We start from the raw sequence: 14,036 nt of genomic DNA, 5'->3' as shown, positions 1-14,036 counted from the left end.
TGTGTTGGTAGCGCTGGCTCTGAATCCAGCTTCAGGTAGAATGACTGAGTGGGTGAGTGGGATTTTAAACTGAAATCTGTAATGAACTGCTGGCCCCATGGAGCTGTGAAGAGTATCTGCTTTACAGGATAGGGAGGTAGGGATCCAGTTGGACTGCTGTGCCCCTGTGGCATCTTGATTAGTTTCATATATGTAAGTCATTGTGGCAGTAAGGCAGGTGAGGAAATTTTTAGATGCATGTTAGCAAAGAAAATGCTGTTATATTGTGGTAGAGCTAGAAGCATGTTAGAACCTACAGACTGTAGATAAAAGGCATGTGGTAAACTTAACTTGAAGCTTATTATGTTCTCAAGTTGTAACTACTGCCGGTCAGTGGCAGGCATAACAATTACACGATCAGAGACACTGGGTGTGCAGGTATGCGTGGAATATGTGTGTAATGTGCCCTTGTTTTCCCATGTAGGATCACTGCCATTATCAGGGATACGTGGAGGGGACCCTGGATTCTGTGGTTGCTGTCAGCACTTGCTCGGGGCTCAGGTAGCACAGCTCGTCTTTTGTGTCCCTGTTGTCACGTGAGTCTCGCGGCTCACTGAACCTGAAACAAAATTCTTGCTCTGTGTTTAACTACTGTTCAGCCAGGCGGGGATTCATTGTCTGGGGCCAAGCTGCAATAGCGTATGCCTTTGTGCAGTCTTTCTGTGGTATCTTTTATTCACGTGGTTAATAGATATTTGAAATACCATTAAATAAGTTGATTAATGCAGTTTGTTATCAGAGTACAGTAAGTTTTTCTTTGATACAAATTTTGGCTTATTTTCTAGTTTACATAGATGGTCTTTACAAAGAACTGTACGTAGTGCAAAAATGGAAGCTTGAACACGAGTCTGCAAATTTTACAAAATTGGCCCTAGAGCTTGTGCACTTCAAATTTCACTGGAAATTTTTTCTGCTTTGGGCTAATTTCCATATGTTTTGGGACACTGATTTTTTTGCAGTGCCAAGTTGGACACCAGAGTGGCATTAGTGTATTTGAACTAAAGCATCTCTGTTTAAGGCTTGTGATTTAATTTCTGGGGTGTTTCAGGCTCATAAAGAACATATTTAATTTACTGTATTTGTGAAGGCCATATCCAGTGAAAGCCTGCTTTTAGGCTTGAAATGAAGCATGCTGTTTTGCAAGGACTGAGATATAGACATGCCTTTAGTTATCAAAGAATGACTGTTTTTTTGTTTTACTGTAAAAATCTGGGTAACTATCCTCTGTGCTTAATGGAAGAATTCTCAAACACTACCATATTTTAGGGGTTTGGTGACAATAGGGAACATCACCTATGGGATTGAGCCCATGGATTCCTCTTCTGGCTCTAAACACATTTTATATCGATTGGATAATGTGAAGAAAGAGCCCACGATGTGTGGAGTAACCACTGAAGACCATGAAAGGGAACATACAGAGGAAGATCACCATCCCAGTATGACTCAGCTGCTGCGAGTAAGTACTCCACTGTTTTCTCCACAGTCCCCTATAATGGGTTTTGTGAGTGTTCAGCTAAGAATATGGAAGTAGCTTATCAGATTTCCTGGGGTTTAACACATACCTAAAGGTTTCTGATTCAGAGGGCTTTCTACACTGCTGAAAAACTCAGTTGCTTCGACAACGCAGTTGCAATTTCCTTCTGCTTCTGCACACAGCAGTGAGAGTTGAGTGGCTAGTTAGATTATTCATGGGCAGAGCTTTTTGGGGCTTTTAAGGGCAGGAACACTACCCTCATTGGAGAGGCTCATTAACAAAGTATTGCATCAGAAGCCAGGAGAATATTGTGGTGTTTATTGCACCCTTCTAACCATCAGAATAACAGTTTGCTGTGAAGGTCCCCCTTGTCGTTTAAAGACTGGCTGTACAGGAACAAGATTGCAGTAAAAGCAGGAGAATGAAAAACATTGTGTTTCACTTCAAGGTTGTTGGCATTTGCTTGTTAGTATCTTTCTGCTCCTTTATAAAAGTGTATACTGCCTTTCCAAAGAAATCTGTGTGAAAAGTAAAGTTCTCTTGCTTTTGAAACACAACGAATCTTTATGCGGCTAAATTTTAGTGTAAAATACTTGCAGACAAATTGTCATTGCATTGGATTACACTTCTTGGTTTTGGCTTGTTTTTGTCTTGGCACAGTGTGCTTTGGGTGTGCCTCTCAAACCACTAGCTGTATGAAGTGAAATATGACAATGTCGTGATTTTTTTTGTTTGTTTACACTTGAATTAATAAAAATGAAGTTGGCTAAAACTTTTTTCCGCAGAGAAAGAGAGCAGTCCTACATCAAACAAGATATGTGGAGCTGTTCATAGTTGTGGATAAAGAAAAGGTAGGGATTGTGTGTTGCTTTCCCTTCCTTCTCCCCAGGAGATGGCTTGAAAAGCCCTCAGTCTTCGTTACTCCCAAATGGATTGTTGAAAGACACTGACACTTTAGCCGAGGTTATGTAAATATGCTGACCTAAAACTGAATAAGCATGTTCTACGCAATACTCTTCAGGAAAAGAGTGAACCGTCAGACATGGAGAGTTTCTATCAGCAAGGAATCTAATAATGTAAGGAAAACACATGGCAAAAACTGCCTTTGCTGTTTTCTCTTGAATATTGAGCTGTCGAGCCATAGCAATGAAGATGCTGCTGTCTTGATTAGTGTCTTCTTGACAGGAGATTTGGAGCCAGGCAGAAATGTTTTTCATGTTAATAGTCTGAAAAAGTATTGTTCCTTTTTCTAACTCTTGTCTTTATCTCTTTATGACTAAGTTTCTTTGTCTTACAGTTTGAAGATTTTGGGAAGAGCGAAACAGAAGTAAGAGAACACATGGTGCAGCTGGCAAACTTCCTTGACAGTGTAAGTTAAAGCTACCCTGAGTGTAAGTGGGAATGATGCTGTGTGCAGCAGCCCTGCAGCTCTGTTTACCTTTGTAAAATTCCACCTTGGTGTCTGTTCTGTTAACACTTTGGTGAGAATGAAATAAAGGTTTTTATCAAGCCAGGAGCTAACCTGTTCCCTCGGCCATCATGTTGATGACTGATAGAACTCAGAGTCGCGCCTGCACGTTGTGCTGAAGGAGTGCCAGAGGAGCAGGGGCTGCAAAGCGATGGCAGTAATTATTGACAGTGGGTTTTGGTGAATGCATCACTATGAAAGCTTCTCCACCTCTAAATTCATCTGCAGTCATCACTTGAGAATTAATTTAGGGAACTCTTCCAGCCTGCATTACATACAGTGAGAGACAGGACAGATTGTTGCAATTATTGCAATTCTTAAGTATTTGTCAAGGTTAGAGAAAAAGCATGTCTTTGAACTTAACTATTTCAGACAACGCTATTTGTCAGGATTGAGACTCCTTTTTATTTCTGTTTTGGCTTTTCTCATTGATCCTGTAGCTAATGAAAGTCTGAATCACAGGGAAAATGCATTCTGGTGATTTGAATTGTGTACTAAATTTTAAAAAAAAACAGCCAAACAAACAAAAAGCACACAAAAAACCCCAAACAAACCCACACAGAAAGAGTAGATTCTTGCAGTAAGATAAATAACGCCAGACCACTTGTTCTTATCTGAAGGCCTTCAGAAATACTTCTCCTTTTTTTCTCCTGCCCAGATGTACATCATGTTGAACATCCGCATTGTGCTGGTTGGTCTAGAGATTTGGAAGTATGAAAACGTAATTAGCACAGACGGAGGTGCTGGTGATGTGCTGGCAAATTTTGTACAGTGGCGAGAGAAGAATCTTGTTTTGCGCCGGAGACACGACAGTGCCCAGTTTGTTCTGTGAGTTGCAGTTCCCTCCCTTTGACTCTTAAGAAGCTTATTCTTTTCCCGTCTGCTCAGCCATGCTCTAGTATCAAAAGTAGCTGTTGTATTTCAGCAGAGAACCCCGTGCAATCTGCTTTGTTTTATGTACTTGTTAAAACATTCCAAGTCAACTTAAGCATTTTTAAGAAGGTTTCTCTGGTCCTTGAATTCAGTGTCCTCTCTGACAGGTATATTGCTAAATAACAATTTTTTTTTTTTCCTGTCCTGCATGTCCTGCAATGTTATATGTTATATTTTATAAAGTTTTCTTTCAGATAATCCTTTGTCAGGTTGTACACCAGTTAGACTTGTAACCTAGGGCTTTTTCCACATGAAAATTAACATAAACCTGGTGCAGAGAGTTGCATTTTAATGCAGAAAAAGTTGTTTCTGCAGTTGGTATCCAGAAGCTAGCTACGTGGTTTGAGCTTTGACACGTGACGTTAACGTGTCCGTCCCTACTGCCTTAAACTAGCACAGAGCTTCCTGAGCTGTCGTTTCTGCCCCGCTTCCAGGATGCCTGCCCCTGTGCACTTCCCGCTCCTGGAGATAGTGCAGTCCTTAGGAAGTCACTGCCCAAAGTAGAGAGAGGGCAGAGGCGAGAGCACTGCTTCGCACGGGACAACAGCCCGGCCTGCCCTTGTGCAAAGCAGTAGCTCCCCTTCCTGCAGGAGCTGGGAGCCTCTTTTCCTCTGAGGCAGAACAGCACCGTTCAGGTGATGAAGGTGATAATGGCTGAAAAAATATTAATTTTTAAAATTCTTTTATATGAAGTAAAATGTGGTGCACTGTGCTTTTGCACTTCAGCTTTAAGAACTGTGTAGAAACAAAATAAGAGAGTAATGAGAAGGAAGTTGACAAGGAAAGAAATTTATGGAGTTTGGCAATAATAGAAAGGCAGCTAACAGCCAATTAAAACAAATGATTTTAAGGGTGGACCACTTAGCTCTTTATATTTAGAGGGAAGATGTGGAAGAGGCTAACTTTCTCTGCAAACTCTTGTCTTAATTTAAAAAAGAACCATGAACAGAAAGATAAAGCTGAACTGGTAGATTCATGCTCACAGTCAATAATAGCGCTCCTAGCAGTGCTCCTTTGTTAGCGTTGGAAGGCTGGAAAAGCAGGATTTTGTGCTCCACAAGCAGAAGTGATGTATTGAGTGGCTGTACGGATGGGCTGTACTGTTGGCGGTATTGTGTGTCTGTACAGTTGGGATGATTGCCTTTCCTTTTTCTCCCCATGGCTGTAGGAAGAAAGGGTTTGGTGGCACAGCTGGAATGGCCTATGTTGGAACAGTGTGCTCCAAGAGCCACGCAGGAGGCATTAATGTGGTGAGATATCTTTAGTGATACTGTGAATGTGATCAAGATAAAGAGTTTTGCACTCCAGAAGTCTTCGTGGAAGTGCAGAATCTTTAATAACAAAGCTGAAGTGGCTGAGTGGGGGCTTTTATGTGGTCCCCAACCATTTCTGGCACTTCCATGATATCTGGATCACAACTTTTCTGTGGTCTTGTGCATCCTCTGCTCAGCGTCCCCTCTCCTCAGTGTGCAGCACTCATGAAAAAGGAGCAGGCTTTCTCTGCTGACATTTTAAGTGCCCCTGCCTTATAAGTATGTGGGAGCTGTGGATGTTCTCAAGTCTGTCGTCTGGTGTCTGCTTGACCTCCACAGTTGTGAACTCCTAGAGCAATGCCGGTTCACTGCCCTCTTTATGTGAAATTGTAGAGCGTTAACGAACTGAATTGCTGATCTCGGATAACTGGCAATTCCAGCAATCTTGTTTTCTTGGACTAGTGACACAAGTACTGGAATTTCAGTTTGCATATTTAAGGAGATTTGGGCTGGTGTGGAGAACTGTAGTTTTTGTGTTAATATTGCAGCTGCACTGGAAAGTAGAGGTTGTTAGGTTGTGTCCCAAATATGTTTATCTAAGGGCTCTTATTACTAAGCAAATGACATGCACTTGGTTGGAAGGCAGGCACAGTTGGTCTGAGAATCCTGTTAATGTAGAGACAGAATGACAGAAGTGTTTTTTTGGCACAGAACACTGACTTTCTCAATATAAGCTGTCTGCTAATTTTCTTCTGGTTTGCTCTTGTGCAGTTTGGAAGAATCAGTATACAGATGTTTGCATCAATTATGGCTCACGAGCTGGGACATAACCTGGGAATGAACCATGATGATGAACGCGTCTGTCACTGTGGAGCAAGCAGTTGCATTATGAGCTCTGGAGCATCGTAAGTGACTGACAAAAGGGAATGCATTTTCTGAGGGTCAAAACACCCCACCCATGCGCTTAGTTTTTACAGGTTGCTTTCATTTTCAAAGTACTCTCACAAAGAGTCTTGTCACACTTGCAGCTTATGGGGAAAGTAAATGTTACCCTTGTTATACAAACTGAGGGAATGCTTGTGGGTTGGCTTAGTGTAAAGATAAGCTCATGTTCTCTGTTGCAGGGGATCGAGGAACTTCAGCAGCTGCAGTGCAGAAGACTTTGAGAAGCTAACTCTCAACAAAGGTGGAAGCTGCCTGCTCAACGTTCCCAAGCCTGATGAAACCTATAGCGTCCCATACTGTGGGAACAGGCTGGTAGATGCTGGGGAGGAGTGTGACTGTGGTTCACCAAAGGTTGGTAGCTTGTGTGTTTTACAAATGGTGCCAGGGTAGTCTTGCGTGCCTCTCGCTGGAGAGGGGACTGTGCATGGCGGAGGCTGCGATTTCTGGACATTCACAGCGTTTCTGTTTTCAGGAATGTGAAAGTGATCCTTGCTGTGAACCAGGTACTTGCAGACTCCGATCCGGTGCTGAATGTGCTTATGGCGACTGCTGTAAAAACTGCCGGGTGAGAGACTCAAGCGTATTATTTGGAAGTGTTCTTCAGTGGTTGAGAAAAGGAGAGCGTTGGCCTAGCCAGTGCATCTGTGAGAGGGAATTGTCATGCATGTACACAGCACCCACCGAGGGCTTCAGATCAATGCCCTTTTTGGGGGGGCATGTTGCGGGTCAGGTGCAGTGTTTGTCTCTGCTGTAAGGTTTCTATTTTCTGACGCAGTTTCCCCCTCCCCTCTCTCTTTAGCTCCTTCCTGGAGGAACCGAGTGTCGGGCGAGTAACAACGAGTGTGACCTTCCAGAGTACTGCAATGGCACATCCCAGTTCTGCCAGCCGGACTTCACCGTTCAGAACGGTCACCCGTGCCACAACGAGGAAGCCTACTGTTACAATGGCGTTTGCCAGTACTACGATGCACAGTGTCAGGATATCTTTGGCTCAAGTAAGGAAGAGCACAGTGTTACAATTTTTCTAGGAGATGTAGCTAAAAGAATAAGTTTATTTAAAATATACTTACTTGTTTTCCTGTAACAAAGACCAGCTGACGTTCTTACTTTGTTACATTTGCTGTACAATGCTGTGCTGGTGATTCAAGTAGTTATTTTCTTGCACTGATCATTCCTATTACAGTGGGGCTCCTGGTGTATAGGGCTGTAAAGAAGTCATGAAGAAATATCAAATGGTATAATTGACTCAGTGTTAAGTGACTATTTTTCTCTCTCTCTTTTTAAACTTGCAACCTTGTAGTGCTGACATTTTCACCTCTTTATTGTTTTGATGGGGTTCTTAAGCTCTCTGTGCTGCATGGAAAATACTACGTGTAGCAGGATAATTGCTCTGAGTAAAGGAGACATGATAATATGAGATGTTTCTGTCCCTTTGTAACTTGGTTCCTCTGTCTGGGGGGTGGGCTGTTGTTTGCAGAAGCCAAAGCAGCCCCCAACATTTGTTTTGCTGAGGTGAATTCCAAGGGTGACAGATTTGGCAACTGTGGTTTCCATGGCCATGACTACAAGAAATGTTCCAGCTGGTGAGTTGAGCCCAGTGCATCAAGAAGTTCCTAAATGTATCACTGAGAATCCTTATTCGGGTGCTGTAGTATTAGTTTGGGGTGTTTTAGCAGGTGGACTGGGGAGATGCATGTTATCCCATAACTAACCTTACTGACTTGTATGTATCATTGTGAAACCACGGTGAGATAGCTTGGGAAAGATATGTTTTATCCTAATTTCTGAAGCTGTTATTAGCGCTTAAAGCCCCCACACTTACGCAGTTCTAAGTTTTGTTGACTTTTGTTTTAGATTGTCTGGGTTTAACTCTTGCACATAATAGTTGAAATGAATTTGAACGGTCAGGCAATTCTTCCCTAGCTGGGTTTGAAACTTTCAGGCTCGTGCCACGGTTTCCTGTGCGTGTGGTGTTCTGTGGCCTCAGTGGATCTGTGCATCACGCGTTCAGACGTGGGGCTATGGCAAGGAGAGTGTGTCCCACATCTCCCATCGTGGATTGTTCTTATCCTAAGGTGTTCACGTACAAAAAAAACCAAGTAGCAAATCGTCATGTTTTCTTTAATGTAATGATCCCAAGAGCTTACAGAAGCAAGGGATAAATCCATACTCTTGCAGCATTGAAATGAAGCCCAGCTCAATTTTGTTTGGCGAGTTGCCTCAATTTTATTTTCAAGTAGTGTCTTCCAGTAGAAAGAAAAGATCATACCAAATGCGTGATAGTTAGGTTTTTTTCTCAGAATAAATTCAAGTGTCACTGCAATATTCATGTGTTGATGTTGTAGGAATGCCATGTGTGGGAAGCTGCAATGTGAAAATGTGAAAACTATGCCTGTTTTTGGAATTAAGCCTGCTATTATCCAGACTCCTATTAGAGGCACCACGTGCTGGGGTGTAGATTTCCAGCTAGGCTCTGATGTCCCGGACCCAGGAATGGTGAATGAAGGCACCAAATGTGATACTGGAAAGGTAATTAACAATTAAAAAGTGATTTCTTAAAGTAATAATTCGGGGGTTTCATGTGAATAAAATTTTCAGCTGCATTGTTTCATGAATATTTATGGCCATTAATTTTTTTTATGCCTGTAGTTAATGCAAAACTGAGCGAGTCCATTGGTTCCCCAAGCTGCCTAGTACTGCAGTGCATGTGCATAAAAATGTAATGAGCCTTTCATTTATAGATGAAGCAAAAGAAATTAAGTTTGTTGAGAGCCAGAATCTTTGCTCTGTCAATGACCAGGAAGAGCTAGGCGCACACAAATGCCTTTAAGACAACTTTGAATTAAAATCCAACTCAACTAAAAAGCCTAGAAGCTTAGCCCCAGCAGAGGAATGTGCATTCCACATACCCTTACTGTGCACAGTTTAATTGCTATTCCTTTACATTCAGACTAGAGACAAAAGACTTCCAGTGACAGTTCAGACCCCATACTGAGAAGCCTTTTGTAGAACAGACGTGTTTCTGTAGAGTTGGGGTTTATCACGTAAGAGTACGCGACTTGCTTTGTGGTCTGTGAGCAGAGCCGTGTGCTGTGGAGCGGGCAGCCAGGGGAGCGCGGCAGGGGGAAGAAGGGGTAAGCCAGTGAAATACCATCTTGCTTCATTTGTGTGCATCTCTATTCCCCTAGATCTGCAGGCATTTCCAGTGTGTGAGTGCCTCTGTTCTGAACTACGACTGTGACGTGGAGAGGCAATGTCATGGGCATGGGGTAAGCAGCGCAAGACCCTCCGCTCCTACTGGTAGTCCACTTAAAATGAACACTAAGTCTGTAAGTTGTGGTATAAGTGGCAGTATTTCTACGTGAGGACCTCTGACGTCTTTGTTACGACAACACTAGATTTTTAGAGCCAATGAGTGTGCAAATATATAAACAAACCTTTTTATCAAGATTCTCAGTTTGAGCCAGGTACACTGTAATTGTGCTTAATCAGTAGTGTCTATATACTAGTCTTTTTTGCACCTAGGAGGTCTTTTGCCCTTCTCTGTTTAAGGCTGTAACTAATGTGAAATAAAGTAATCGTGATGCTAGGTGCAGTGATTAAAAATATTCTGTCGGGTTCTTGAGGGTCGGTTTTGCTATTAAAAGGTGCTTTTTGGTACTGTTAGTGAGAAAAGTGCCTTTAACAGTCAGCAAAAATTGGACCGAAGTTATGCAAGTTGAGCAAGTTTTAAAATGGTGGATATTGACTTAATTTTTCTGTTTTGTTTAACTGTAAAACTCTCTATAAAATGTCTCTGGGCAAGAGAGCCTATAACAGTATCAAAAAAATCTTTGACAAAAGCTCTTAAGATGGTATTTTTTTTGCCAGGCAAGAAGAATTCCCAATTCCAGTATTACTAATGTAACTTGAAACTCTGCATCTCACAAAAAAAAAAAAGAAAAAGCCATGCTCTTTAAGCTGTTGGGATAGCTAATCTTTGGAAGCTCATCCTGAACAATGCTGTGCTTGCTCAGTCATGTGAAATCTTGAGACGTCTGGCCAAGGACTGTTTAGAATTGACATGGGAGTTACCGGTTAAAGTTCTCCAGGCTGAGTGATATGGAAAGGAAAGAATAGACGGTCATGGCTACTGCATGCTGCTTTTAAATATATGGAAACTTAAGTTACTAAATATCGTGATGTTTGTGGTGTTTAAATACAGGTGTGCAATAACAACAGGAACTGTCACTGTGAAGCAGGCTGGGCCCCTCCTTACTGTGACACTAAAGGCTATGGAGGAAGTCTGGACAGTGGACCGCCTTATAATGGCAAGTAGTTGAAGTGCTGGTGGTTGGCCCTTCACCAGCTTTCATTTGCAAACAATTCTAGTTAAGGTTTTGGGCTCAAGATGTTGCACTACTCTTTTTTGGGATGTTGGGGATCTGTAAAGAAACTGGGCTGGTTTAATTGCCTTCAGGTGATTTCTGCCATCTTGGACCAAGATCTTCTTGGACTTCTCTGTATCCAAGCTGGGAACTGAAGTCCCTTCCATTCTTAGATCCAAACAAAACATGAAATTTGGCTGAGGATGTGGGTTCAAATCCATGGATTTGAATTTGCATCTTCATAAGGACATGGTGCTTCTAGCAGCGGTGGCAGAGATGAGTAGCTGCCCTGTTCTGGTATCTGCAGGTAGTTGCATGTGCACCTGCAGTGCAGTCAGGACTAACATCTGGCTGAGGTGGGTTAGGGCAATGCATGTTGACAAGTCACTATTTTATTAATGTTTGTTATTTGAGTGCAGATAGCATGCTTCATTTGGTAGTGAATACAAATGTAGTCCCTGCCCCAAACAGCTTATGCTATAGAAGAGGTACATGATAAAGAAATGGGGAGATACAGAGGTTTGTGACACTGTATTGTTTGCAGACTTCCGGTTTGCTTTTTTTTTTTTTTTGTGGAGGATAAAGATGGGTTGGGGATGGCATTTTGTGGATTTTTTTCATGTAGTTTTTCCTCCAGGAAGGTTACTAGGTCAATGTTTGACGTGGCAAGATGGTGTATCTGTGTACTTTCAGGATATATGTATCTATGTTTGAATGTGAAGAGTGGGAATATGGTGCCTGGGACAGGGGAGTACAATTCATGCATGTGAGAAAGCAAACTGAAAGAGGCTGTGAAGCTTACTTTTCTCACTGACAGTTTGAAGATGAAATAGGAAGCCAAATCCAAGCTGTAATTTGGAGAAAACTTGTGCAATGCCCATGTGGAGTATATAAAGATGGGATTGATGTAGTCCCTTCTATGAGCTGCAAGAATGATCCTGAAGACTGTTTTTCATAAGATGGTGTGGGTTTTGGGGGAAGATAGACACTATGTTGATGCAATAACAGACTGGTGAATCATGTTGGAGCATGAACAGATGCCTCAGATCATCAGACAAAAAAATGGGAAAGGGTTTTTTTGTACAGCCTGCAGTGGAGAAATTTGCTGCATATAAAAGTGTAGAGATTGTTAAGAACCTGAGTTCTTTGCCTACAGCAAACGATGGTAGGAGAAGAGGAAGATTTAGGATCAGACCAAAGGGCAGAAGCTCAGTTTTCCTCTCTTTCAGTTGAGCTCATAAGATCTTCACAGTAATGTAGTGGAAGAAAAATTAGGTATTGATCTAGTAATTCAATATGCTGTTAGAGCCCAGGGTATCATGGCACACACAGTTCTTTCATCTTTGACCAGACAATCCCTCTGAAAAGATAATCAGAAAAGAATATATTTGGGCATATATCTTGCAGTCTTACTAGATTCTTTATTTTTTTCTTCTATGAAAAATGGAAAATAGTTGTAGAACCAATCCTACCAAATACTCACTGCTACAATGAGTCAAGTGGTGGTAACGCCATGTAATACTTTTTTTCTTCTCCATCGTTTTGTCCCCATCAGACAAAGACACCTCACTGCGAGATGGCCTGCTGGTATTTTTTTTCCTGGTCCTCCCACTCCTTATAGCTGCTGCTCTGGCATTTGCAAAAAGAGACAGACTGAAGCGATGCTGTAGAAGATTAATGTCACGCTGCCATTCGTAAGTACATTCTCCTTTCACCTTCTCCTCTGCCCTTTTGAAGTAGTCCGTAGACGTTTGTTTACACAAGCCAATGCCAAAGTATGGAGACATATTCCAGTCCCAAGATGTCAGGCAAAGGCCCCTGCATCAAATGATGCATTTAGCTTGCCCCAGGCAATGACAGAAAAGATGAATTTATCTTAAATTGAGGGAGCAGAGAACTTTTTTTACCATTATTTTTTTTGTCGTGCATTGGTGATGGGTTTTATATTTTTGGGTCCCACCTTTGGTATAAAGTGGGAAAATGAAGCTGTCATAGTCCTAAACAGAAAAAGGGTTATGTTGTTCATTAGATATGTGGCAAATACTATGTTCCTGACATTTGATATGTGCTAAGATAGTATAAATCCATCTAACGGGTTCAAAGCACTTGGATTCATAGCCTGCATAGTCATTCTGTCAAGTTTATATGCTCACACAGTCCATATCAATTGGATTTCAGGTCACTTCAGTCACCACCTCCTAGAACAGAAACCGAACCGAGAGACTACCACCACAGAGGCTTTTCGCACGGCATGCCTTATGCTCCCAGAGGTGTTCCCATGGTAGGAATGACCCACTTTTCATTACTTTATTTGCTATCTGTTACTCTAAAGTAACAGGTGAAGGCAGTTTATATAATTTTTGCCCTAATAAAAGCTTCAAAGTTACTTTATTTTTTCATTTCTGCAAATTGGGTTTTCTCTTTGCTAGGAGGCAGAGAAGAATTATTTCCTAGGGTGTGTGGGGGGAACTCCTCAGTTTCCCACTGTTTAAGCTTCTTTATGGGCTGTGCTTGGCTTGCCAAGCAGTTTACCTGCTTTGCTACCCCGCTTCCCCTTACACTGGAACTGCCTGCCCCACCCGAGGAGGGGAGCAATCCTTGCCAGCTTGTTAGCCCCACTCCTTTGCAGGTCAGTTATCTCTCCGAATGCAGTAACTAGCCAAAGCACACTTGCAGAACAAATCAAATGCTTGTTGTGATCAGCCTTTCTGTTTTTCCCCAAACATAGTACTTTTCAGACTGCTGTTGCTTCTTTCTACTGAGTTTCTCAGAAGGAAAGAGCAACTCTGACGTTTCCAGGTTTGTTTGCAAGTGGTCTTAAATGTCACTTAACTAATGAAACAAATACTGCAATTCCCTAAGTGCAATTTTGTGAATGTTCTCGTTATGTTGTCTTCGTAGGGTGTGGAACCAAATACCTTTCCTGTTCCATCTTACCCAGTTAACCAGCATCCTCAGCAGGCTTACCACCAGTCTTACTACCCATCTCCGCAATACCAGGCACTGCAGCCACAGAAGCTGCCGACAAGGTTGGTTGAGTTATTGCAAATAACAACTGGCAGTTGCGCTGATGTATATAGATTGTCATTGCCTTCATCTCCGTAAGCATTAGGGTATTTCATCATGTATTATATGCCAGCAGGACTGACCTTTTATTGAAAGAAGTTTCTCCTTCATTTCACACTGTGGAACTAAAGTGCTATTACCCATAGCATTCATTTTACATACTGTCAAAGCTACATTTTTGATTAACAGGTTTCAGAATGCTTTTCTGGGGCCAGATTAGTCCTGCATACAGGTGAATAAAATGCTTCTCAAAACAGGCAGTTTAAAAAGAAATTACTCAAAAATCTGTCACTTCACTGATTTGTGAACGTTATTGCCAAGTACGGGATCATTTCTCATTAACTTTGAACAGAAAGTTTTCCTTTATTTTTCATTTTACTTTTTAATTGTATTTCTAAGATGTAATGCCTGTGCCATAAAAAATGCGTATCCAGAAAGTGTGAGGTATCGAGAGTGAGTACTTCAAAATAGCTTGTGTTGGGGGGAAAAAC

At 41.9% G+C, this 14,036-nt stretch overlaps 1 protein-coding gene across 3 annotated transcripts in view; it reads left to right on the top strand.

Annotated features, from left to right (window-relative positions):
* ADAM9 (ADAM metallopeptidase domain 9) overlaps window positions 1–14,036 on the top strand; it is a 35,746-nt gene that overhangs the window by 19,232 nt on the left and 2,478 nt on the right. For all 3 annotated transcript variants that reach the window (XM_041128261.1, XM_030034699.2, XM_041128262.1), the window contains exons 5-21: window positions 464–540; window positions 1,306–1,495; window positions 2,299–2,364; window positions 2,811–2,882; window positions 3,640–3,809; window positions 5,083–5,164; window positions 5,939–6,072; window positions 6,292–6,463; window positions 6,585–6,677; window positions 6,912–7,107; window positions 7,590–7,695; window positions 8,458–8,641; window positions 9,301–9,381; window positions 10,317–10,422; window positions 12,035–12,173; window positions 12,658–12,760; window positions 13,381–13,508. In XM_041128261.1, the coding sequence (XP_040984195.1) occupies window positions 464–540; window positions 1,306–1,495; window positions 2,299–2,364; window positions 2,811–2,882; window positions 3,640–3,809; window positions 5,083–5,164; window positions 5,939–6,072; window positions 6,292–6,463; window positions 6,585–6,677; window positions 6,912–7,107; window positions 7,590–7,695; window positions 8,458–8,641; window positions 9,301–9,381; window positions 10,317–10,422; window positions 12,035–12,173; window positions 12,658–12,760; window positions 13,381–13,508 (2,099 nt within the window). The remainder of the gene's footprint in view (window positions 1–463; window positions 541–1,305; window positions 1,496–2,298; window positions 2,365–2,810; window positions 2,883–3,639; window positions 3,810–5,082; window positions 5,165–5,938; window positions 6,073–6,291; window positions 6,464–6,584; window positions 6,678–6,911; window positions 7,108–7,589; window positions 7,696–8,457; window positions 8,642–9,300; window positions 9,382–10,316; window positions 10,423–12,034; window positions 12,174–12,657; window positions 12,761–13,380; window positions 13,509–14,036) is intronic.

This window comes from Aquila chrysaetos, chromosome 13 (genome assembly GCF_900496995.4).
Source record: "Aquila chrysaetos chrysaetos chromosome 13, bAquChr1.4, whole genome shotgun sequence".
Taxonomy (NCBI): domain Eukaryota; kingdom Metazoa; phylum Chordata; class Aves; order Accipitriformes; family Accipitridae; genus Aquila; species Aquila chrysaetos.
Note: the sequence above shows the minus strand (reverse complement) of the source record. Positions and strands in the feature narration are given on the sequence as shown.